At 43.6% G+C, this 24,646-nt stretch overlaps 1 protein-coding gene across 2 annotated transcripts in view; it reads left to right on the top strand.

Moving 5' to 3' along the window:
* Positions 1-24,646, top strand: part of ccnf (cyclin F) — an 81,190-nt gene that overhangs the window by 30,570 nt on the left and 25,974 nt on the right. For both annotated transcript variants that reach the window (XM_038820152.1, XM_038820151.1), the window contains exons 8-15: positions 2,019-2,096; positions 6,541-6,692; positions 10,398-10,562; positions 10,681-10,804; positions 11,266-11,446; positions 21,119-21,206; positions 21,861-21,960; positions 24,203-24,333. In XM_038820152.1, the coding sequence (XP_038676080.1) occupies positions 2,019-2,096; positions 6,541-6,692; positions 10,398-10,562; positions 10,681-10,804; positions 11,266-11,446; positions 21,119-21,206; positions 21,861-21,960; positions 24,203-24,333 (1,019 nt within the window). The remainder of the gene's footprint in view (positions 1-2,018; positions 2,097-6,540; positions 6,693-10,397; positions 10,563-10,680; positions 10,805-11,265; positions 11,447-21,118; positions 21,207-21,860; positions 21,961-24,202; positions 24,334-24,646) is intronic.

Here is a 24,646-nt window from a genome sequence, read left to right as displayed (position 1 = left end):
CATGTGGAGTTTGCACATTCTTCTCGTGCTTGTGTGGGTTTCACCCCCACAACCCAAATATGTGCAGGTGGATTGGCCACGCCAAATTGTCCAGCACAAAGACGAAGAACCTGTCACCACCAGCAGCCTACCTCCTAACCCAACCCCATCCCGAATACCAAATAAACAACCAACAGCCGAACAGAAGTCCCCCTTCCCTATCCCCAATCCCAAACAAAGCAGAAACAAAAAATCTAAGCTTATAAAAAGCACAACCTTTAAACAAAACAAATACCCCCTCGATAACAAGCTGCAGATATCACCCCTTCTCAACTCCCATAAACTAGCTTTCCAGCTAGCAGGGTGACCTCCTCACAGGGTAAAATCAAAGACAACTAAACAGTATGCTGGTAATCAGCCCCCTGCCCATACCAAACTTTAATACAGAACAATAGAGGAAAATTAGCACCCAACCTCCACCCCACAAAACCTCCCAACAGTACAATATACAAACCCCAACTTCGCCCAGCAAAAATATCCAACAACAAAGCCCCATTACAACTCCAAGCCCTCCCGCAAAGTACATAACTTCCACAATAAGTACCAATTCAGATGAGCCCAACAGTGAACAAATATCTAATGTCTTAGTCCTTGAACACCTTAATTCACCCCTAGTCCATGCTTCTTGACAAACTCGTTTGCATCCTCCGATGCATCCAAAATGTAATAACTCTCCTTGAACGTCACCTGAAGGCGAGCCGTCTACACCAGACAAAATCTCAGATTACTCTCGCATTGCAGCACGGCTATGGCCTTACTGAACGCTGCATGCCTTCTTGCCAGCTCTGCACCAACGTCCTGATATATTCTGATGGTGTGGCCCTCCCATCTATAGCTCCATGGTTTTTCACCCACGCCAAAACTCGTTCCTTGTCTTGGTACCAGTGAATCCTGATGATTGCCTGTGGTGGCTCCCCAGATCTGGGCTTCTGCCTTAGCGACCAATGGGTCTGGTCCAATTTGGGAGGAGACTGCAAATCCCTCCCCAACTTTCCAAACATCTTGGACATATAGTCCATAGAGTTTGAGCCCTCCAGACTCCGGTAGTCCAACGATTCTTAAATGTTACCACCTGGAGTGGGTTCTCCAGATTGTCCACCTTTGCCTGCAACGCTTTACACTCTTCAGCCAGCTATGCCATCACTGCGCCCAGGGAGACAATCCAGTCACGATGGTCCAAGTGCCACTTCCACCTTCTGTATTGCCGCACCTTGCTCCTCTATCTGCCGATCCATCTTCTCCAAGACCACCCGAATGGGATCAAAGCACACTCCATTGCCTTCTCCAGGTCTTCCGCGTGCCACTGCTTCTTAAATTCTTTCGTCAAGAAGCTTGCCAACATCTCAGTCGACCACGGAGAGGCCAACAATGCAGCGGAAGTCTCCACCATGTTACCCCCCACCGAGGCTCGAGGGATTCCTGAGTCTGACGACTTTTGCCTTGTATTGCATTGCCTTGTATTGTACTTGCTGGGCATTACCTTTGAGGGGACCCTATCCCATAAAACTAAACACATTTCCGTCCAAATATTGCCCATAAACCAGACAAAAAGGGCCAAATTCAAGTATCCTGGCGGGAGCCACTGCACGTGCGATTGCTCACCACATAGCTGCCACTGAAAAGTCCTGGGTTGGAAAATTTAAACAGCAATCATGAAATCAAAAGTACTGTAGAATTAATCATGGATTATTAGACCATAACTTTCAATGGATGAACATATTGTTTTGGTTGGTAGTTTGTAGGGTAAAGTGGGACACATGGAAGTATGCACATCTTGATGACAAGTGAAGGCTGATGGGTTTAAGAGTTGAAGTTAAGAATATTGATTCATCTCCTAATCTTTTGGATCCTGGATCAGGCTCTTCAACCTTTTTACTTTTTAATAAAAGATTTCTTTGTGAAGTGTATTTTTGAATCTTGTACCTTATGCTCTCTAAAATGTTTAATGGTTATTAAATTTTCATGACTTTTTTTGCTAGGTGGTTGATCCTGGCAGGTATCTTCAGAGCCTTAGGAAACTCAGGGATTATGCAATTAAAGGATGCTGGGAAGCACAGGTATGTACAACAGGTGGAATAATTTGACTTCCTTTACCATAACTGACCAGAGCTTGTAATTGGTAAATTGGATTTTAGATTGTCCTTGTGGCCTGTTTGAAACCCACGATAATGTCTGTCAATGTTGGCAGTATTGTTTTGGTTGCAGATGCTGTTTAGCATTCATAACTTGTCACAAATATGACACTATGTTGCCGTATAAATTCCAATTAGCCATGTAGGATGAGCAGGGTTGGAAGTATACCTCTGTTGGTTTTACATTCCAATCTCCACTGATGTTGGGCACCCTTTTCTTCATGTAGTCTCTTCAGTGATATCAGTTTTAATGGATTTGGAAATTTGGGGTATTTTATATGGTGTGGGAGAAATTCTCAAAAGGGTGTATTATATATAGCTGGTAGTATAATGTGGTCTCTGAAATTCAAAATTTCTAGCTGACTTACGAGTGGCTGCTGGACCTCCCCCTTTGTAGTGAGAGTTTGTTCAGTTGGCAAGTTAGGCAATGATGAAAAACCTCAAGTGTGATTCTGGAAATGCCCATGCTGAGTGAGAACTCTGGCAAGTAAGTTTTTCTGCAAAAATATACTGTTGCTTCGACCACCTGTAATTTCCAGCAATGCCACAAGCTGAATCTTGGTGGAGTGCTTGTGGATGTTGTGGAGTTTAGATGTGTGGGTGGAAACAGCGGTGGAATTATCCCATTTAATTTCACAGAAGCCGAGTTGAGTAGGTAACCGTGGTGCAGTATGAGAATTTTCAAGACACTAAATGCACAAAGCAGAAGGATGTAAGCTGTTCTCTTGCACCTTTAAAGACTCTACCATAATTTAAAACTTGCAGGTTCGCTTCTTATTACTTAACAGGCTTCATGATGATTGCCTTTTGACTTGTTGTGAATCTTTGCCCTAACTGTGACTTTGAAGGAAAAGTACAAGGATCATATCATCCTGATGATCATTCAGGTGGTATGACCAGGCTCTGGTTAACTGCAGTTAATCCATAAGTATAAGCGTAACTCCGTACCAGAGTTTATTTTTATTTTTTTAATAAACAATTTTATTGAGGTAGTTTTTGGCTTTGTAAATAGTTACAGACGTCAACAGAAAGAAAGCAAAAAAGGCAAAAATGTGCAAACATCCACGTACATTCAATACTTCAGTCGTAACCTACTGCACAAGCCCGCTCCTCTCCCACCGGTACTACCTGCCAATTTATCCCTCCTACTCTACTCTACTCTATCCCCCACCCCCATCCCCTCCCCCTGCTGGCGCTCACTCTCTCGCAAAGAAGTCAATAAATGGTTGCCACCTTCGGGCAAGCCCCTGTACAGATCCCCTCAAGGCGAACTTAATTTTTTCCATACCCACGAAACTCGACATGTCCGCAAGCCACAACTCAGTCTTCGGGGGCTTTGAGTCCCTCCATGCCAATAGTATTCGTCGCCGGGCTATCAGGGAAGCAAAGGCCAAAACATCGGCCTCTTTCTCACCCTGGACTCCCGGGTCTTCCGAAACCCCAAAAATTGCCACCCCTGGACCCATCGCCACCCTTGTTTTTAGCACCCGGGACATGACGCCGGCAAATCCCTCCCAGTACCCCCTAAGCTTAGGGCATGCCCAAAACATGTGAACGTGGTTCGCTGGTCCTCCTGCGCACCTAGCGCATTTGTCCTCTATCCCAAAGAATTTGCTCATCCAAGCCACTGTCATGTGGGCCCGGTGAACGACCTTAAATTGAATCAGGCCGAGCTTGGCACATGTTGCGGTCGAATTTACCCTACTGAGGGCCTCTGCCCACAGCCCGTCCTCCATTTCCCCGCCTAGCTCCTCCTCCCATCTGAGTTTCAGTTCCTCCATCTGGGACCCTTCCTCCCTCATGAGCACCTTATAAATATCAGAGACTCTACCCTCCCCTTCTTCCCTCCTAGAGACTATTCTTTAATCCCCATTGGCGGGCGGCGTGGGAAGGATGGGACCTGTCTATGGGCAAAGTCCCGCAACTGTAGGTACCTAAAATCATTTCCCCTTACCAGACCAAATTTCTCCTCCAAGCTCCTCAAACTCGCAAAGCTCCCTTCCAGGAACATACCGCCCGCCGCCATGCTCGAAACCCCCCATCCATACTCCCGGGGGCAAACCGATGGTTGTCGCAGATTGGCGCCCAACCCGACGCCCCCATCTCCCCTACATGCCTCCTCCACTGGCCCCATATCCGCTGGGTCGCCACCACTGGTGGAGTACCTGGCCGGCTGCAGCGGTAGAGGAGCCGTGACCAGGGCTGCCAGGCTGGAGCCCCTGCACGAAGCCGCCTCCACCCATTCCCAGATAGACCCCATACCCACCATCCACTTCCTTATCATAGCGATGTTGGCCGCCCAGTAATAATTAATCAGACTCTGCAAAGCCAGCCCTCCCTCGCTGCGGTTCCTCTCCAGCATCGCCGCCTTCACACGCAGGGATTCTCCCGCCCAGACAAAGCTCATGATCATCCTGTTAACTCTTTTGAAGAAGGACTGTGGGACAAAGATCGGGAGGCACTGAAAAACAAACAGGAATCTAGAGAGGATTGTCATCTTTACAGTCTGCACCCTCCCTGCCAGCGACAGCGGGACTGCATCCCATCTCCGAAACTCTCCCTTCATTTGCTCCACCACCCTGGCCAAATTTAACTTGTGCAGCCTGCCCCAGTCTCGCGCCACCTGGATTCCCAAGTACCAGAAATTTTCCTCAACCAGCCTAAATGGTAGCCCTCTCAATCTGTTCTCCTGGTCCCTTGCATGTACCACAAACATTTCACTCTTGGCCATATTTAATTTGTATCCTGAAAACTGGCCGAACTTCCTCAACATTCCCAGTATACTTCCCTTCCTGACCACTGGGTCCGACACGTGCAGGAGCAGGTCGTCCGCATAAAGAGAGACCCTATGTTCTACCCCGCCCCTCACCATCCCCTTCAATCCCTCTGTGGCTCTCAACACTATCGCCAGCGGCTCTATGGTCAGTGCAAACAGTAGCGGGGAGAGCGGGCAGCCCTGTCTGGTCCCTCTGTACAGCCTAAAGTACTCTGACACTTCTCTGTCAGTCCTGACGCTGGCCTTGGGGGCCTGATATAATAATTTGATCCAATTCACCAGTCCCTCCCCGAACCCAAACCGTCCAAGCACCTCCCATAGTCCCACTCCACCTGGTCAAAGGACTTCTCGGCGTCCATCGCCACCACTACCTCCACCTCCCTGTCCGCCGGGGCCATCATTATCACATTAAGTGATCTTCTCAGGTTGGCCGCCAGCTGCCTACCTTTCAGTTTGGTTCTCCCCAATCACCTCCGGTACGCAGTCCTCAATTCTAACCGCCAGTACCTTTGCCAGGAGCTTGGCGTCAACATTAATCGGGAGATTGGCCTGTAGGGACCCGCACGCTTCTGGGTCTTTACCCCGCTTCAATATCAGTGATATAGTGGCTTGCGACATTGTCGGCGGCAGGGTCCCTCTGTCCTTTGCCTGATTAAAAACTCTCGCCAAGACCGGGCCCACCAGCTCAGAGAACTTCCTATAAAACTCTACTGGGTATCCATCCGGCCCCGGGGCTTTCCCCGACTGCATGGCCTTTAGGCCCCCCAATACCTCCTCCACTCTAATCAGGGCCCCTAGCTCATCCACCCGCCCCCATCTACTGTTGGGAATGTTAACCCGTCCAGAAACCTTTTCATCTCCGGTTCTTCCGGTGGCTCCGAAGTATACAGCTTGCGATAGAAGTCCCGGAATACCTTATTCAATCCTGCCGGGTCCTCCACTTTGCGCCCCTCCCCATCCATCGCTCTACTTATTTCCCTGGCTGCCTCCCTCTTCCTGAGTTGCTGTGCTAACAGTCTGCTAGCCTTTTCCCCATGCTCGTACACCACGCCCCTCGCCTTCCTAAGCTGTTCCACGGCCCTACTCGTGGATAGTGCCCCCAGTTCCGCCTGTAGTCTCTGCCTCTCCCTGAGTAAAACCTCCCCCGGGGACTCCACGTGTTCTTCATCTATCCGACCCATTTCCCTGACCAATCTGTCCATCTCTGCCATGTCTGCCGTGGCTCTGTGGGCCCCAATTGAGATGAGCTCCCCCCGCGATACTGCCTTTAGCGCCTCTCACAGGGTCGCCGCTGAGACCTACACCGCGTACCAGAGTTTATTGAAACGGGGATCCTGCCTGGATTTTAAAAATAGGTGATATATGTGATTGATGGTAAAGATTGTGGGGACGGAATAGAATGAGGAATTAGGCTATGTGGAGGGTAAATTCCAATACACTGGTTGGGTCAAGCAATTTGATTCTGCCTTAATTCTTCTAACTGGACTGACTGAATTTAAATTCTAGCCACTGTGCTTAGCAAAATTAAGGGTTGTCTTTTGATCTTGAGTCTATGCTCAAACATGTATGTGATTTTAAAAATTATTATTTCAGGTATCATTAGCAAAAGCCTGTGGAAATGCCAATCTGTTGGGTATGAAGTCTATAGCTTCAAAAGAGTTTGTGGCCCAGGTTTTTCAGTCTTCCTATCCTTCTAACAAACAGAAAATGTTCCAAGTGCAAAAGGGCATGAATGACACAATGAGGTAAATTTGCTAATATTTTCAATCTATTAAAATCTATTGATGGGAACCATGCTCAGAATCAAGCCTGAAGCTTGATCTGAATAGTTTGGTACTTGACCCCCATCTAAATGATTGAAAAGGTTCTGAATACTGCTTCTCAGGATGGATATACTGGCCTTGGAGTGGTTGTAGATACCAAGACTGAAAGGGTAAAATTGAGGACAGGTGGTATTAACTTAATTTTTGTCCTATTTAGTTTAGAGGTTTGAAGTCTGATCTTGAATTGCGTGGGATATACAGCACAGGAGCAGGGCATTTAGCCCAACTAGCCTACGGTGACATTTATGCTGCATCCAGACCAAAGAATAAGAAATGCTCATGAATTTACATGTCCTCTAATTGAGGTGTTAAATGATAAATGGAGGCAGCATGGTAATGCAGTGGTTAACACTGCTGCCTCACGGCGCCGAGGTCCCAGGTTTGATCCCGGCTCTGGGTCACTGTCCGTGTAGAGTTTGCATATTCTCCCCGTGTTTGCGTGGGTTTTGCCCCCACAACCCAAAGATGTACAGGATAGGTGAATTGGCCACACTAAATCACCCCTTAATTGGAAAAAATGAATTGGGTACTCTAAATTTATTTTTAATAAAAGAAAAAAATTATAATTGGATTTAATAGAACAGATAGAGTAGCTATTTCCTCTGTTGCAGAACAAGGGGGCACAATCTGAAACAGGACCTTTCTGGAGTACAATCAGGAAGCATTCTTTCACCCAACTGATAGTAAGAATCTGGAAAATACTTCCCCAAAAGGTAATGGATGCGGAGTCAATTTAAATTTAAGACCCAGGTGAACAGATATTGGGCGGAATTCTCCATCGGCTGACTGAATTGAGAGCGAGATTGGGCGGAGAATCAGTTTTGACGTCAATCGCGGTTGGCACCAGTTTCACGCCAAATCGCAATTCTGCAATGTCTCGACAGCAGCGTCAATGCGATCCAGGACGCACATACAGTAAATGCCATTGCCGTATAATTAGTTTGACCCGGTATTCTCTCATGGCTCCGCCTTCACTGGGGCGAATTCCCGATGGCGAGGTTCACCTTGAAACAGGTGCTATGGCTACTGGAGGAGAGAGTGGGTACCAATGTGTCCAACATCGCCATCGTTTGATGACAGTTGTACCGCTGGCTGAGACACTTCTGTCAGGGCCGGAGGGAGTAGCAAGGGGTGGCCAGGAGGTGGGCTATAGGGTCTGGGTGGGAGAGGCATGGAGCACCATTGCCGCGGCCTACAAGGCAGCCATGCAGCTGTGCATGCCACTGACTGCCCACTGTGAACTCCGTCACCTTGAAAACGTTGTCAATGCGATGCACGCCATGTGTGCTCTAATCGCCGTTTGCATATCATTAGTGGGCCCACCTGCATTTCTACAGATGGTATGGGTGCCCCCCCTAGGGTACCCCACTAGGTGTCCTCTGGTCCAGGTGACCCATCAGCGGGATGGACATCCTCCAGCACAACCAGTGCCATCTTGTTGGCTGGGATGAGTGTGTGTAGGGATTGTAATGTGTATTTGCGGCTGCAGCTTGTTAGCCTCCGAAGAAAATAACATCCTGCAGTGGACCTTCCTACCAGTCAAACCACGAACCATGACTCCCTCAATCCAGAGTAAACCATTCTTAATCCAATAGATTATGGGCGGGATTCTCCATTAAGCGACGCCAAAGTCGGGGTGTGCAATCAGGCAGAGAATAGCTCCCGACACCAGAATCGTGAAGCTCCATCACCTCAAACCGTCGTCAATGTGATGCACGCCATGCGTGCTCTAATCGCCGTTTGCATATTATTAGTGGGCCCACCGTTTTCCATCGGATTCGATGGTGTTCCACACGGCGCCGGTGCTAGCCCCTCATTGGTAGGGGAATCGGTGTAGGTGCGGTGTTGTTTTCATGACACAAAAATCAGGGTGGGGGAGGAGGGGAGAGAGAGAGAGAGAGAGTGGTGGTGGCAACCAGGCAGCGCAGAGCACATGGCTCTAACTGCCTATACGGCCTGGAGAATTGGCGCGTCCTTGGCCGTGCATGTTTCATGGCGGATGCTGCTCGCATAGCTGGCCCGTGAAATAGCCCCCCCCCCCCCCCCCCCCCGCCAGCTCGCGCGCCCCACCACAGTGCCCCCAGCCCCGAATATGTCCACCCCTGTCCGCGGATCGGCCCTCACTCGACTGTGGGGCGCTGGACTGAGGCAGCAGCTGCCACGCCGAGTTTCTGACTGGTGAGACCACAAGTGTCCCACGCAGTCGGGAACCCGGGTGGGGGGATTGCCTGAGGCCGTGGATACGTGGCGTGGTCTACTCCTATAGTATGCCACTTTGGAGGGGGTGGAGCATCGCGGAAGCGGCGCTGTCCCCGATTCTGTCAAGAATTTGCATTCTTCGGCCCGTCGCCAAACGTGATTTCGGCATTGGCGACCTGGTTAATCCAGCCCACTATTTCCAAGTAGCATCGGAATCGATTGTGTTCTATCTGCCGTCGGTGCTAGCCCCTCCATGGTCGCTGAATCGGTCCAAGTTTTGCTGTCGTGGAAGTCCACAAATCAGTCCCCAGCATCAATACAGTCTCTGGAACGGAGAATGTGGCCGATCATTTTTATGAAGGATATCCATTATAAGGATCAATCGTGCATAAATGAAGTGGCAATGACTTGTGGAGATGTTACATTTTTAATTTTCTTCATTATTGTTGATGCAATTGTGTTTTATTGATATATCTATAATGCATCTTGAAGTCCAGCCCTATTATTGGCTGTTGTATTGGATTCTTTGCCACCAGATGGGAGCAATGAACACAGAACAATACAGCACAGAATAGGCCCTTTGGCCCTCGATGTTGTGCCTAGCCTTGTCCAAAACCAAGATCAATCTATCCCACTCCCTGTCATTCTGGTGTGCTCCACGTGCCTATCCAATAACCACTTGAAAGTTCCTAAAGTAAAATAACCAATATCTAACCCTGATTTTTTTTTCCCGGAAGGAAAAGGCTTTTAGCTGTGAATAATTTATCAAACCTGTGACGTTTTTATGATAAACCAGTTTAAAGCTTGCCAAGTGAGCTAACCAATTTTATATTTTTAGTCTGAGCCCTTACAGCTCAGTCAACTGATGCATAATAGATATGGTTGCACTGGATTGGAGTACTGGGGTGGTCGCCTGACCTATTGGCAATTATTGACCAATAGCGTTTCACTTTTATAGGGAAGCTATTGGTGAACATTTTATAGGCTGTGATCGAGAATCAGTTTGGAGGTTATTCAAGAAAAGTAGATCTGTCTTGGGTTTTCTTGAGGAATTTAGCAAACTGATACTTGGCAATAGTATGTTTGACTTGTAACTAGATTTTCAGAAGCATTTTTGAAATAGTTCACGCATTTCATTTCTATGATAGACTGTATCTTTCTCTAAACCTATCGGATTAAGAATGGTTAACTCTGGATTGAGGCTCTCATGGTTAGAAGTTTGACTGGTAGAAGGTCCACTGCAGGATGTCATTTTGTCTGCTCCTGAAGTGCTGGGTTTAATAATTTACTCTTGAGTTGAGCTTTGCGCAGCCCTATCTATAATGATAATTTTGACATTTTATGATTTAATGGAAACATGCAGGATCAAATGATTATGAGCTCCACTGAAATGGCTATGATGTAACTAATAACTCTCAACCTCTACAGATACATTTTAATTGATTGGTTAGTGGAAGTGACCAGCATGAAGGATTTTTCCAGCTTGTGCTTGCATATCACAGTGGCAAATGTGGATCGGTACCTAATGCTGCGCTCTGTACCCAGAGGCAGACTCCAATTATTGGGGATAGCTTGCATGGTTATTTGCACAAGGTAAAGTTAAAACAATATAAGCTGAATTGGACTTTTAAAAATTTCTAAAACAAGTACATTTTGGGCTATTTGCTTCTAAGTCTTTACAATCTTTTTATTTACATATATTCCTCCATAGGTTTATTAGTAAAGAAATCCTGACAATTCGTGAAGCAGTCTGGCTTACAGACAATACATACAAATATGAGGATCTAGTGCGAATGATGGGAGAGATCATTTCTGCACTTCGAGGAAAAATTAAAGTAAGTGATTCCAAGCGTTATGTAGACCTGAACATGGTGGTGTTTTCTTATATTGGAAACATACAATCGTTGATTTAATAAAACAAACATGGACGTTGCAATTTCTTAAATTGAATGATTATGACAAAATGGTACAAATTTTCCACGTTTACACTAGATATTCTCGTAGTTGATATCACAGGGTACTTCATAAGCCTAGTCTCCCGAACTAGCTAGAGTGCATGTCAAATGCCCAATATATAAATGATACTAGGAACGGGCAATGTGTCACAGGTGATAATGAGCACACTTAACAAATATTTTCTTAAAAGCAAAGACTTTATAGAGATTGAAGAGTTGCATGCCATCAGGTTTGAGTGTGGACAAATATCCCTATCGGACCTATATTCTCGTGTGTGCAAAGAATGTTAATTCATGTGTTGAAATGCAGTGCATAGTTAATATAGATTCTTTTTTTGCAGATACCTACCATTTTAGATTATGCCGAAGTACTACTAGCGATTTCTCCACTGAAAAGACGCACCACACATCTCTTCAACTACATCTGTGAACTTTCACTACTGTATACAGACATCGCTATTTATTCCCCTGCTATGACAGCTGCAGCCGCCTTGCTATTAGCGCGGGTACTTCACAAACAAGGTTTGTATATTAGCACATAAGAGGACAATGTACTATGCAGTGTCTAGTTTCCTACTGTCTATCTGGGTCAATAGTGCTGAAACAGCAAATGTAAAATAAGCCTTTTTTGGTCTTGTGTGCTTATCAGTGTTAATACACAAATCTATTTATGATTCCTACCATTTTGTATAATTAATATTATGAATTAAATTCAGTCAAAACAACTGTGTCCTATGCCTGCGATTTAAAATTTTAGTTTCATATACATGGACAATCTATTTATTTTAAATGGGTACTTGATGTATGCCATTGAAATACAAAACAGATGTAGCAGGTGTATTGAACTCTCTTGTGGATATTGGCAGTGGGGTGCAAGGCAAGCTGAGAAGGCATTGCAATAATTGCATCTGGAGCTGAAAAATGCACAATGAAGGATACAGCAGATAGGCAGAGCTAGATGACACAGGTGAAAGTGTGTAATCCTTGCTGCAGTGTGATACAGATGCGTTGAGAATTGGTCTGAGACCACAAAAGGTTTAGATGAGAGTCAGAAGAGACTGGTTGGAAGGGGTGTATCCACTTGATCTAACATGTGATTTGCACTTGGGCATCGGGATCACTTTTTATTTGCTTGCTTGAAAGTGGGAATGCTGGTACTAAAAAGACCAATTGTATTTTAGGCTTTAAAAGGAGAGGTATGAGCGCATGAGCAAAGATGTAACAAATGTACTTGTATATAGAATTTTAGGATCATGCAGTACAGAAGAGATCCTTCGGCCATCAAGCCTGCACCAACAAAAAAAAAACTAATCCCACTTCCCAGCACTTGACCCATAGCCTTGAATATTATGACATTTAATATATAATAGGCAGGTGAAAGTGCTGTGCACCTTTTTTGGGAAGCCATTATAAAAGTCACAGAGCAACTACATTGATTGACTTTCCTTCTGCTAATTAACCATATTTGAGAAGGGAACCAAAGTAGTGGAATTATTTTGACTTGGCAGAGAAAGTAAGAGATTGGAAAGATAACATTTTGAAGTCTGTAAATCAAGAAATTTTTTTCCTGTGATTGGGAATTATTGATCAAGGTCATGAATTTAAAATGAGCAGCAAGATCGAAAGTGTGGTGTTCCTCGTGTGTCTGTGTCCTGCTTTCAGTTCTGCCTTCCGTGAAGTGTGTCCTCACTTCCTGTCCCGGTGTATTTATAGCTCTCCCGTGCTCCCTCTAGTGCTTGCTCAGTTGTATTGCATCTACTCAGATCTACAATCACCACAGAAAGGAAGACTTTACAGTAAGATTCATGATGTAGACAAATTTGAGTATGTAGTTTCTTGCCAATCAGTGCCATTTACGACACAAGGGAGGCCATTAGGCTCATTGAATCTGCTGATTATTGAACATTCAGTCAATCCTCTTTCCCCGCTCTATTCCCATAGCCCTGCAAGTCCTTCAAATGCTCATTCAATTTCCTTTTGAAATTATTGGCCGTCTCTGATTCCATCATTGTTATGGGCAGTTTTCCAGGTCATTACCCTGGCTGCATTTTTTAAAAAATCTTCCTCTTTACCCTCTGCAATTCCTGCTCAAAACCTCAAACAGAGATCTTCACATCTTTCATAAAATGTGGTGTCGTAAACTGGAGGCAATACTCAAGCTTTATAAAGGATCAGCATAACTTCCCTGCTTTTGTATTCAATATCGCTATTTTTGAAGCTCCAGGTCCCATATGCTTTGCTAATATTAGCTCAATAGTCCTGCCATTTTCAAAGATCAATGTACAGGCACCACCAGTTCCCACTGTCCTGCACAGTTTGGAGCTGTGCCGTTAAGCCTGTATTGCTTTTCCTGATTACTTTTGCCAAATTCCATCACCTCACTTCTCTGAATTAAATTCCACATGTCTGCCCCTTCTGCTATCCTACGTCCTGTGGTAGTTGATTAGTTTTGTCCTTGCTGTTTACAATGCTTCGGGTTTTGTATCAGTATATTTTGAATTTTAACTCTATAAATGACATGGATATTAGAACGCATCAAAAAGCAGTGGTCCTAGCCCTGACCCTTAGGGAAACACCACAGTCTACCATCTTCCAGTGAAAAACAAGCATTTACCACAACCGTTTATCATTTTTTAATCCACTTGATACTGATCTCCCTATTCTTTGTCACAATTTTGTTATTCGTCCTTTTTATGATGATCTGTCAAATTTCTTAAAATCCATATAAGAACACCCATTGCATTCCTTTCATCGATCTTCTCTGTTACTTCATCAAAAAATTCAATTAGATTAGTCGAGCACAATCTGGCTTCAAATCTGTTATCCTTAGTTAACACAAACTTCTCTCAAATGCATGTTGATTTTTTTTCCCCCTTGATTACTGTTTCTGAAACACGAACCAAATAATGACAAAGATTAATAAGGAGGGGAAAGAGTACGAGAAAAAGCTAACTAGTAATAAAGATAAATCGTAAGCGTTTTTATTGATATGAAGTTTTTATTGATATTTAAATAAGAAGAGTTAACCAAGTGAGCATTGGTCCTATAGAAAGTGAATATGAGAAATTGATGATGGAAAGTAGGGCTATAGCAGATGAATTGAACAGAATTTGCATCGGTCTTCAATATAGAGGACATAAGTAACATCGCAGAAATAGCTGTAAATCCGGAAATGGAAGGGGGGGGGCAAATTCAGGAAAATGACAATCACCAGGGAACTGGTATCGAGCAAATTGTTAGGTCTGCAGAAATCCCTGGGTCTGGGTGGACTTCATCCTAAGGTCTTGGAAGAAATGGCTAATGAGATGATTGATGCATTGATTTAAATTTTCTAAAATTCCCTAGATTCGGGGAAGGTTCCATTAGATTGGAAGATAGCAACTGTAACTCCTTTAATCAAAAAAGGAGGGAGATAAAACATGAAACTACAGGCCAGTTAGCTTAGCATCTGTCATTGGGCAGCACAGTGGTTAGCACGGTTGCTTCACAGTGCCAAGGTCCCAGGTTTGATTCCTGGCTTGGGTCACTGTCTGTGCGGAGTCTGCACGTTCTCCCCGTGTTTGGCTGGGTTTTCTCCGGGTGCTCTAGTTTCCTCCCAGAAGTCCCGAAAGATGTGCTCGTTAGGTGAATTTGACATTCTGAATTCTCCCTCTGTGTATCCGAACAGGTGCCGGAGTGTGGCAACATGGGGATTTTCACAGTAACTTCATTGCAGTGTTAATGTAAGCCTACTTGTGACAATAATAAAGATTATTATTACTATTATTATTAAAGATGTTATAGCAGGGTACTTGGAAAAGTTCAAGGCATCAATCACAGTCAGCATGGTTTTATGAAAGGGAAATCATGTTCAACCACTTTTATTGGAGTTCTTTGAAGGAGCCACAATTCCTTGTGGGAATCCAATTCTGTGGATTAAGGGGAACGGGTGGGTGTGCTATACTTGGATTTCCAGCAAGCATTCTGATAAGGTACCACATCAAATGTTATTGTTGAAAATAAAAGCTCATGGTTAGGGTGTTTCAGATTGGCATGGACAGAAGATTGGCTAGCTCACAGGAAACAAAATGTTTGCATAAATAGGTTTTTTCCTGGTTGGCAGGAAGTAATGAGTGGTGTGCCACAGGTATCAGTGCTGGGGCCTCAACTTTTCATATTTTATATAAATTACTTGGATGAAGGGACTGAAGGTATGGTTGCTAAATTTGCTGACGACATAAAGATAAGTAGGAAAGTTGACTATGAAAAGGACATAAGGAGGCTACAAAGAGACATAGGTTAAGCGAGTGGACAAAAATCTGGCAAATGGAATATAATGCGGGCAAATAATAATATAATTTTTATTAGTGTCACAAGGAGGCTTGCATTAACACTGCAGTGAAGTTACTGTGAAAAGCCCCTAGTCACCACACTCCGCCGCCTGTTGGGTACACTGCGGGTGAATGCAGAGTGTCCGATTCACCTAACAAGCACTTCTTTCGGGACTCGTGGGAGGACCCGGAGCACCCGGAAGAAACCCGCGCAGACTCCGCGCTGTGACCCAAGTCAGGAATCGAACCAGGGTCCCTGGCGCTATGAAGCAACAAAGCTAACCACTGTGTTATCGTGCCGTCCTGTGTGAAATTATCCATTCTGGCAGGAAGAATAAATAAGCTTATTGAAATGGGTGAGAGATTGCGGAGCTCTGAGATCCAGAGGTTTCTGGGTGTCCTTGTGTAGTATTTCTTGAACTTTTCCCCCCGGGACCCATCAACCTTTGCGACACACGCTGATCGACCTTTACGATACGCACCATGTTTGCTTCACTTTTAATGTGAAAGTAAGCCTGCTTTGACCTTATGATCTCACTTGAATCCGGTTCAAAGGAACAGAGGGCAATGTGCATACCATGTGCAGAATTCAGACCGTTTCTTTGTGCTGTCTTCACCTTTATGAAAATGGAAAATCCAACCCTTCATGTGTACGTCGTTGTGAAGGGCAATAGCAGTGACGTGCGTGTTTCACTCGGCACTGGGCACTCCTGGGAGATGCTACACTAGAATGCTGACAGCACCGTGGGCTTTTGGTGCATTTTTAATGTGGTATAACATTATGGTAAGCTGCAGCAGCACAGTCTTTTAATTTGGAGTCCGCTCTAAGTTAATAGCTGACTCTGGGGTCTCAAGCTGAAAAGGAATTTTTCACACACCACTTATCTTTCAAATTCTGAAACTTCTAGTACTTTCCTGCATATAACACACATGGGTTTTGCCTCCTTATTTGCATTGTTACAATTGGCAAAAGCATGCCTCAATAAATCGTATTTATACTCCTTTGTTCCGAGTTAAGTTCATTTTTTCAGGGCTGTTAACCAGAGGCCCTGGAGCTCTAATGCTACCACTGCTCTGTCCTCCCCTGGAGACTCTGAGCACCTCTCTCCAGCAGATTCTGTTGAGATCCTCTCCAATCAATAGTTAAACTGTCTATTCGAGTCTCTGGCAGTCTTCCTTTAAATTGGTCTTCACTGTTCACTTGCCTTGCTTGCCAGCAGCTAAAAAACCAAAGCAACTCTGCTCCCTGTTTTGGCATCAAAAGCGCATCCCTGGATAGCGTTTCCCGTCAATTCTACATGCAGGATACGTGACCTACTCTGCTGCTGCCTCTGGCTGGAAGACTCCACGCAGCCTAATCTGCATCTCCATTTAAAAGATGGCAGTGGTTGCAATTCTCCATGTAAAAGCTGGTAGCGGATGGTCTGCACTCCTCCTGCGATCGGGACCACCGCGGGAACAGTGGGACCGAAAGCTCCACGACCCTCTTGACACCTGCCAATGGGCCACGGCCCTGACTTTGAAAAACCCTCGTGCATGAATCACAAAAGGCTAATATACAGATACAGCAAGTAGTTGGGAAAGCTAATAGAATGTTATCAGTTATTGTTAGGGAAATTGAATTTAAAAGTAGAGAGATTACGCTTCACTTGTCCAAGACATTGGTGAAATCGCACCCAGAGAATTCTGTGCCGTACTGGTCTACTTATTTTAGGAAATATGTAAATGTGTTCGAAGCAGTTCAGTAAACATTTACTAGACTAATACCAGGAATAAATGGGTTGACTTGTGAGGAAAGGTTGGAGAGGTTAGGTTTGTATCCACTGGAGTTTAGAAGAGTAAGCGGCAACCTGATCGAAACCTTTGACAGGATGGATGTGGTGGGGATGTTTCCTCTTGTCAAAGAATTTACAACTCGGAGTCACTGTTTTAAAAACAATTTAAGATGGAGATGAGGAGAATTCTTTTCTCAGAGTCGTGTGTCTGGAACTCTTTACTCAAAAGGCAGTAGAAGCAGATTTTTGAATATTTTAAAGGCAGAGCTTGATAGATTCTTGATTAACAAGGGAGTGAAACGTTAACAGGATAGGCGGCAATGTGGGGTTGAGGTTAAAATCAGACCAGCCATGATCTCATTGAATGGTGGAGCAAGCTCAAGGGGCTGTGCGGCCTACTCATAATTGGTATGTACGTATGCACTGACTGACCTGTGTGAACAAAGAAAAGTACAGCACAGGAACGGGCCTTCGGCCCTCCAAGCCCGTGCCGACCATGCTGCCTGACTAAACTAAAATTTTCTACACTTCCTGGGTCCATATCCCTCTATTCCCATCCTGTTCATGTATTTGTCAAGATGCCCCTTAAATGTAACTGTCATCCCTGCTTCCACCACCACCTCCGGCAGCGAGTTCCAGGCACCCACTACGCTCAGTGTAAAAAAACTTGCATCGTACATCTCCTCTAAACCTTGCCTCTTGCACCTTAAACCATTGACCCCTCTACCCTGGGAAAAAGCCTCTGACTATCCACTCTGTCTATACCCCTCAGAATTATGTAGACCTCTATCAGGTCGCCCCTCAACCTCCGTCGTTCCAGTGAGAACAAACCGAGTTTATTCAACCGCTCCTCATAGCTACATCCTGGTAAATCTCTTCTGCACCCTCTCTAAAGCCTCCACATACTTCTGGTAGTGCAGCGACCAGAATTGAGCACTATACTCCAAGTGTGGCCTAACTAAGGTTCTATACAGCTGCAACATGACTTGCCAATTCTTATACTCAGTGCCCCGGCCAATGAACACAAGCATGCCGTATGCCTTCTTGACTATCTTCTCCACCTGTGTTGCCCCTTTCAGTGACCTGTGGACCTATACACCTAGATCTCTTTGACTTTCAATACTCTTGAGGGTTCTACCATTCACTGTATATTCCCTACCTGCATTAGACCTTCCAAAATGCATTACCTCACATTTGTCCGGATTAAACTTCATCTGCCATCTCTCCACCCAAGTCTCTAAACGATCTAAATCCTGCTGTATCCTCTGACAGTCCTCATCGCTACCGCAATTCCACCAACCTTTGTGTCGTCTGGAAACTTACTAATCAGAACAGTTACATTTTCTTCCAAATCATTTATAAATACTACAAACAGCAAAGGTCCCAGCACTGATCCCTGCGGAGCACCACTAGTCACAGCTCTCCAATTAGAAAAGCACCCTTCCATTGCTACTCTCTGCCTTCTATGACCTAGCCAGTTCTGTATCCACCTTGCCAGCTCACCCCTGACCCCGTGTGACTTCACCTTTTGTACCAGTCTACCATGACGGACCTTGTCAAAGGCCTTACTGAAGTCCATACAGACAACATCCACTGCCCTACCTGCATCAATCATCTTTGTGACCTCTTCGAAAAACTCTATCAAGTTAGTGAGAGACACGACCTCCCCTTCACAAAACCATGCTGCCTCTCACTAATACGTCCATTTGCTTCCAAATGGGAGTAGATCCTGTCTTAAAGAATTCTCTCCAGTAATTTCCCTACCACTGACATAAGGCTCACCGGCCTGTAGTTCCCTGGATTATCCTTGCTACCCTTCTTAAACAAAGGAACAACATTGGCTATTCTCCAGTCCTCTGGGACATCTCCTGTAGACTGTGAGGATCCAAAGATTACTGTCAAGGCCTCAGCAATTTCCTCTCTAGCCTCCTTCAGTATTCTGGGGTAGATCCCATCAGGCCCTGGGGACTTATCTACCTTAATATTTTTCAAGAAGCCCAATACCTCGTCTTTTTGGATCTCAATGTGCCCCAGGCTATCTACACACCCTTCTCCAGACTCAACATCCTCCAATTCCTTCTCTTTGGCCTTCTAGCCCTGACAAATGCCTCCTTTTTCTTTTTGATGAGGCCTACAATATCTCTCGTTATCCACGGTTCCCGAAATTTGCCGTAATCATCCTTCTGCGTGGGAACATGCCGGTCCTGAATTCCTTTCAACTGACATTTGAAAGCCTCCCATATGTCAGATGTTGATTTACCCTCGAACACCCGCCCCCAATCTAGGTTCTGAATTGTGGTCACTGTTCCCGAAATGCTCCCCTACTGAAACTTCTACCACCTGGCCGGGCTCATTCCCCAGTACCAGGTCCAGTACAGTGTGACTAGGGATGCCTTTACAGCCTTTCTTGAACGGATGTTACATTTGCCAATTTCTAATCCTCTGGCATTTTTCCCATTATGGGAATTTTGGAAGATTATGGTAAGCCCTTCGACTACATCAAATGCCACTTCCTTTAGCAATCTGGAGTGTATGCCAGGCGACTTAGTCATTCTAAGCATAGCCAGCCTTTCCAGTATCTATTGCCTTTCAATTTTCACCCCCTCCATTACTGCTACTATCACTCCTACTGCTCATGTTTTGTCAGTTTTCATTAATTATCTAGCCTTGCCCAGCACTTCAAACATGCTATCATCCTCTTGTCCCTAAAAGGATCCACTCCATCTCTTACTAACTGCTTACTATTTGCGTTCTGGTAAAATATTCTTGGGTTCCTTTTTATGTTGCTTGCGATTCTGTTCTCATTCTTCTTTTGCCAGTCTTATTTTCCCCTCTTCCCCTATCAACCTATTGTATTTGACCTGGTTTCCACTTTACAAAATCATATGTCATGCAAGAACACAAGAAATAGAAGCAGGAGTAGGCCACCAGGCCCTTCAAGCCTACCCCGCCATTTAAAATGATCATGGCTGACCTATGCTGGCCTCAACTCCTTTTCTGTACCATTTCCCATAGCCCTCCTATTCCTCAATCTATCAAATATTTATCCACCTTCACCACCCTCCGGGGCAGAGAATTCCAGAGATTCAGCGCCCTCTTTAAGAAGAAATTTCTACGCACCTTCGTTTTAAATGTCCGGCCCTTCATCTTGTAACTTTGTCCCCTTGTTTGAGACTTTCCCACTAGCGAAAACATCTCACTATCTACCCTGTCAAGCCCCCTCAGGATCTTATATTTTTCAATGAGGTCACTCTTCTAAACTCCAAGGAATACAGGCCCAGACTATTTAGCCTCTCTTGATGGGATGACCTTCATCCCAGGAATTCACCTGGTGAATCTCCTTTGGACTGCCTCCAATTTTACTCTATCGTTTTTTAGGTACGGGACCAAAACTATGCAGTATTACAGATGAGGCTTCACCAATACCCTGTGCAAATGCAACAGAACCTCCCTATTTTAAACTCCAATCTCTTTGCAATAAAGGGAATTCGGCTTCGAAAGAAATTGGATAAATATTTGAAGCAAAGGCAGGTAGTACAGGGTATTGCAATTCATTGTAGATTGCTTAAGCAAAGACTTGAGCCAAATGACAGCTGATTATATTGTGAACCTCTTGGTCTAACACAATCCAGCCTTGCAAAATAGACTTGGTTTTTGACTAATTAATTTTAGTTTAGCTTCAGGGCAGAACGAACAAACACTATTGAGCAATATGGCTATTTTTAGGACAAGGATGAAGAGAACCACGTTTGACAACGTCAGTGTCAATCTCCAATTTTTTACGTGTGCTAACATTAAGTTTTTCTCCTGGATCAAACTGTCCAAATTAAGTTAATTGCATTTGCCGTGAAGGATAGTATAATTTTAAGAATAATGAAGACTACGAACAATCTTCATCCATGTTTATTGTACTTTTTCTAATCTCTAAAAAACGCAATTGTGCATAATATGCAATACTTGTATGGGAAGGGAGAATGGTCTCGTGTTTCCAATGTCCAGTTAAATCAAATCTTAAACTGTAGTGTTCCACAACAAATCTAATTGAAAGTGCGGAACCTGCCATTTCTGTAATTGGAATTTTAAATCCTTTTTTCCTCTTTCTTTTCTAGTCCTCCCATGGTCAAGTCAGCTAACAGAGTCTACTGGTTTTGCATTAGAAAATCTGATTCCATGTGTAGCAGATCTACATAAAAAATGGTGAGAACTACCAAATAATATCCAACTAATTGTCTGTGTAGGATGTAAATGGTGTATGCAGTGGTGTGGAGTTGCCTAATTGTGTACACATAGATTCTCAATTCTCTCTTTGCTCCTCTGTTAATTTCAGTACCCTGTATTTTATATCAGTCTTATTCTGAACCATTTTGTTGCATAAACATGATTTTACTGCTGGTACAGGGGCACAAGAGTTAAATGTTTGCATAGAATTCATGAAATGTTAATTTTTGTCTCATTAATATCCAAACACTATTTGTGCTGCATTGCTTTATATTGCAATATTTATTTTAATCTAAAGGAAAACTTTCATGTGCCTCTGCAATATATATATATATATCTGCATGTTACATGCTTTTAAGAACCTCAACATAGCAATTGAAAATGGATTTATTGCTAACCTTTGTTTGTTTCACAATTTCTCATTCCTGCTACCCCATGGCTAATGCTGTATGCAAGATCTATACTTTAACTTGTATGAAAACCTTGAATTTTCAAATTTCTTTGGCATATAGTGGTATACTTTTGTGAGCTGTTAATTTCTCTCATTTTAATTTAATTATTTGTCAAGAGGGTAGAACTGTATGTTGGAAATCAAATCTTTGCATTTTGATTTATTCTAAAACTTTCTACTAGCTTCCATAATGAAGCGCCCAGGGATTACAGGCACGTGTCTCTTACTGCTGTAAAGCAACGATTTGAGGATGAACGTTATCAGCAAATTAGCAAGGAAAAGGTGTGTTGTCCTTGCTGTAAAACTGCCGTGATGTTTTAAATATTCCTATAATGTGATCCATTGCCAGCCATGGAATTGTTACTTAGCTGTAGACCAGGCAAGCAATTATTGCTCTAATTTTGGATTGCCAGTAAAAAGAATGATGCACAATTTGAGATGCCAAATTACATGCAAAATGGAATATCTTGGTCTATTTTTAATTTCCCGGTTAATTTGTAGTTTATCGCCTTCTGAGTTGATTTCAATGCAGTCATTCTGACATTTTGAATCCAGTCATGGCCGTAGATTTAAAAGCTTTCGGTATGTATGTGATGGGGAGGATGTTGAGATTTGAGTTGGTGGGCATTAGTTTTTAATCTCTCCCTAGTATTGATAAATGTATTAAAGGAGTAATTTAAATTATTGTCTTAATGGACTAGGGAAGTGTAATAGGGCACTTGCCTACATAAATATTAGTTTCTATCCTTTTCTGCTGAATGAAGTTAAATAAATTAACTTTTGGAGCAATTAACACAGCATGACCTCCAACTTCAATATGTAGGACATTATTCATGCTGAGATTGATGGTGTTTGTTAATAGTTGTCCTTCGTGGAGGAAGAACAGGTCTTGAACCTTAATGGGAGAACAAAGAGACCTTAAATTGGAGTAAAAGATTTGCGTGTCGATAAGGATAGCAAAGCCTTCAACCGTAGAATTGAGCAGTTTTCAACTGGGCTGGCATATCTGTTTAGTGCTAAAGGGAGAACTACATCATCAAAGGTCTTGCCCTAATGTTGAGATGTTAAACAAATGCCCTGTCTGCCTGTTCCAATGGTTCAGGTGGCATGTTGGAAGTTTTTCCTTTATCATGGTTCAGGGTGCATTGATGACTAACATCACCAAAAGTAGATTAACTAGTCATTCGGCTCATTGGACCGTTTCTATATGTACAATGATTCCCACGCTTACCTCTAACAGTCATTATGTTTCAAATTATTTATATTTTAAATGCATGCTATGGAAATGCAAATGAATGCTATAGAAATGCAAGTCTCTCGCTGCTTATTTTTGATTTCCAGTCATTGCATAGTACAGGACAGAAGGTCATCTGGCTCATCAGTTCTGCTCTGACTTTGAAAGTGGAATCACTCCCTGGTTCTTGCCCCATATTTCAAAATAATCTCCAAGCATTTATCCAATTGCATTTTGAAATTTACTGCTGAACTTCTTTTCTTTTTCTTTCACCTTTTCACTTATCAGACTCTGCATTCCAAATTCTAACCACTCATTGAGCATTAAAATTAAACTGACCTTTAATTGGCATACTTATTCTTCTCTCCTTTTTTTTTTGAACAAGATTTTAACTTTGCAGTGCACCAGTGCAATATCTAAGAATTTGAAGATTGCAGTCAGCACCTCTTCAATTTGCATCCTCCTGTCGGCAGGAATCTAAAATGGACCTCAGCGCGACAGGGAGATATATAGACTTTACGTACTGCCAACCGTCTTAGCACTTCCTTTTTATTCTATCTTATCCAGTATCCTAACAGCTTCCTTAGTTATTGTAGCTTTGGTAAAGTTCCCTTCCTTTGTAAATGCTGGTACTCATTTAGAACCTCAACTCTGCTTTTTAGTTCTGAATCAGCTCCACTGCTCCTGACAACTGAAGACCTTTCGGATTCCCTTTTTATGGTGACCAACCATAGTTCTCATTGTCTCTTGCTCCTCCTGATTTCCTTTTTTTAACTTCTCTGCTTTTTATTTTCAGACTTGGCGTTTTCAAGCTGATGTCTGTCAAATCCCATTTTTCCACTTTGTCCTGCATTCTAATTCTATTGTCATCCAGGGAGCTCTGGCTATGGTTGCCCTCTCATTTCTCTTTGTGGGATTGTACCAAATTATGTTGTCTTTAAAAGCTACCGTTGCTTCATTACATTTCAAATTCCCAAACTAACACCAATTTACCTGGACCAGATCATGCCTAAATTTGCTGAAATTAGCCTCCAGTGAAGGATTTTTATTTTAAACTAATCTATTCTTTTCTAACTAAACTGTATAATTTCATGAGCTGTTTCCCCACTTGACTCACTTCAATTCCCAGCACTCACTTAAACAGTGCTTTTCTTCTTGTGGGACAGGAAACATTTAGATGTTCTGCTGAATGCATTTAATAGTAAACTGATAATTGAATTCAGGCTATGATGAAGTAAAAATATGGCTGTTTTGCTTTTCTATTAACCCAACATTTGTGATGGATGCTAGGTGATGGATTACAGTGAGCTCTGTAGTCTGCTAGGAATAAAAGAAGAAAAGGAATCTTCACTACTTTCTGATCATAATAATCCCGAGATTCAGACTTTTTTGACGTCTCCTTCAGGCAACAAAACAAAACGGTAAGAAATGAATCCACTTGGAAACCTAAACAAAAGATTTCCACTCAAGTGGGGCAGTGTTCCCTCTAAGATGTGTAGCCATGCAGTGATCTAGCATGATTTGGATAGTAAAATTAGATTTGGTGATGGACTGGGGTGGGCACAGTAAGAAGTCTTACAACATCAGGTTAAAGTCCAACAGATTCGTTTTGAATCACTAGCTTTCGAAGCACAGATCCTCCCTCAGGTGAATCTGAGGAAGAAACTGCGTTCCGAAAGCCAGTGATTTGAAACAAATCTGTTGGACTTTAACCTGATGTTGTAAGACTTCTTA

This window comes from Scyliorhinus canicula, chromosome 15 (genome assembly GCF_902713615.1).
Source record: "Scyliorhinus canicula chromosome 15, sScyCan1.1, whole genome shotgun sequence".
Taxonomy (NCBI): domain Eukaryota; kingdom Metazoa; phylum Chordata; class Chondrichthyes; order Carcharhiniformes; family Scyliorhinidae; genus Scyliorhinus; species Scyliorhinus canicula.
This window is presented reverse-complemented; position numbering and strand designations above follow the sequence as displayed.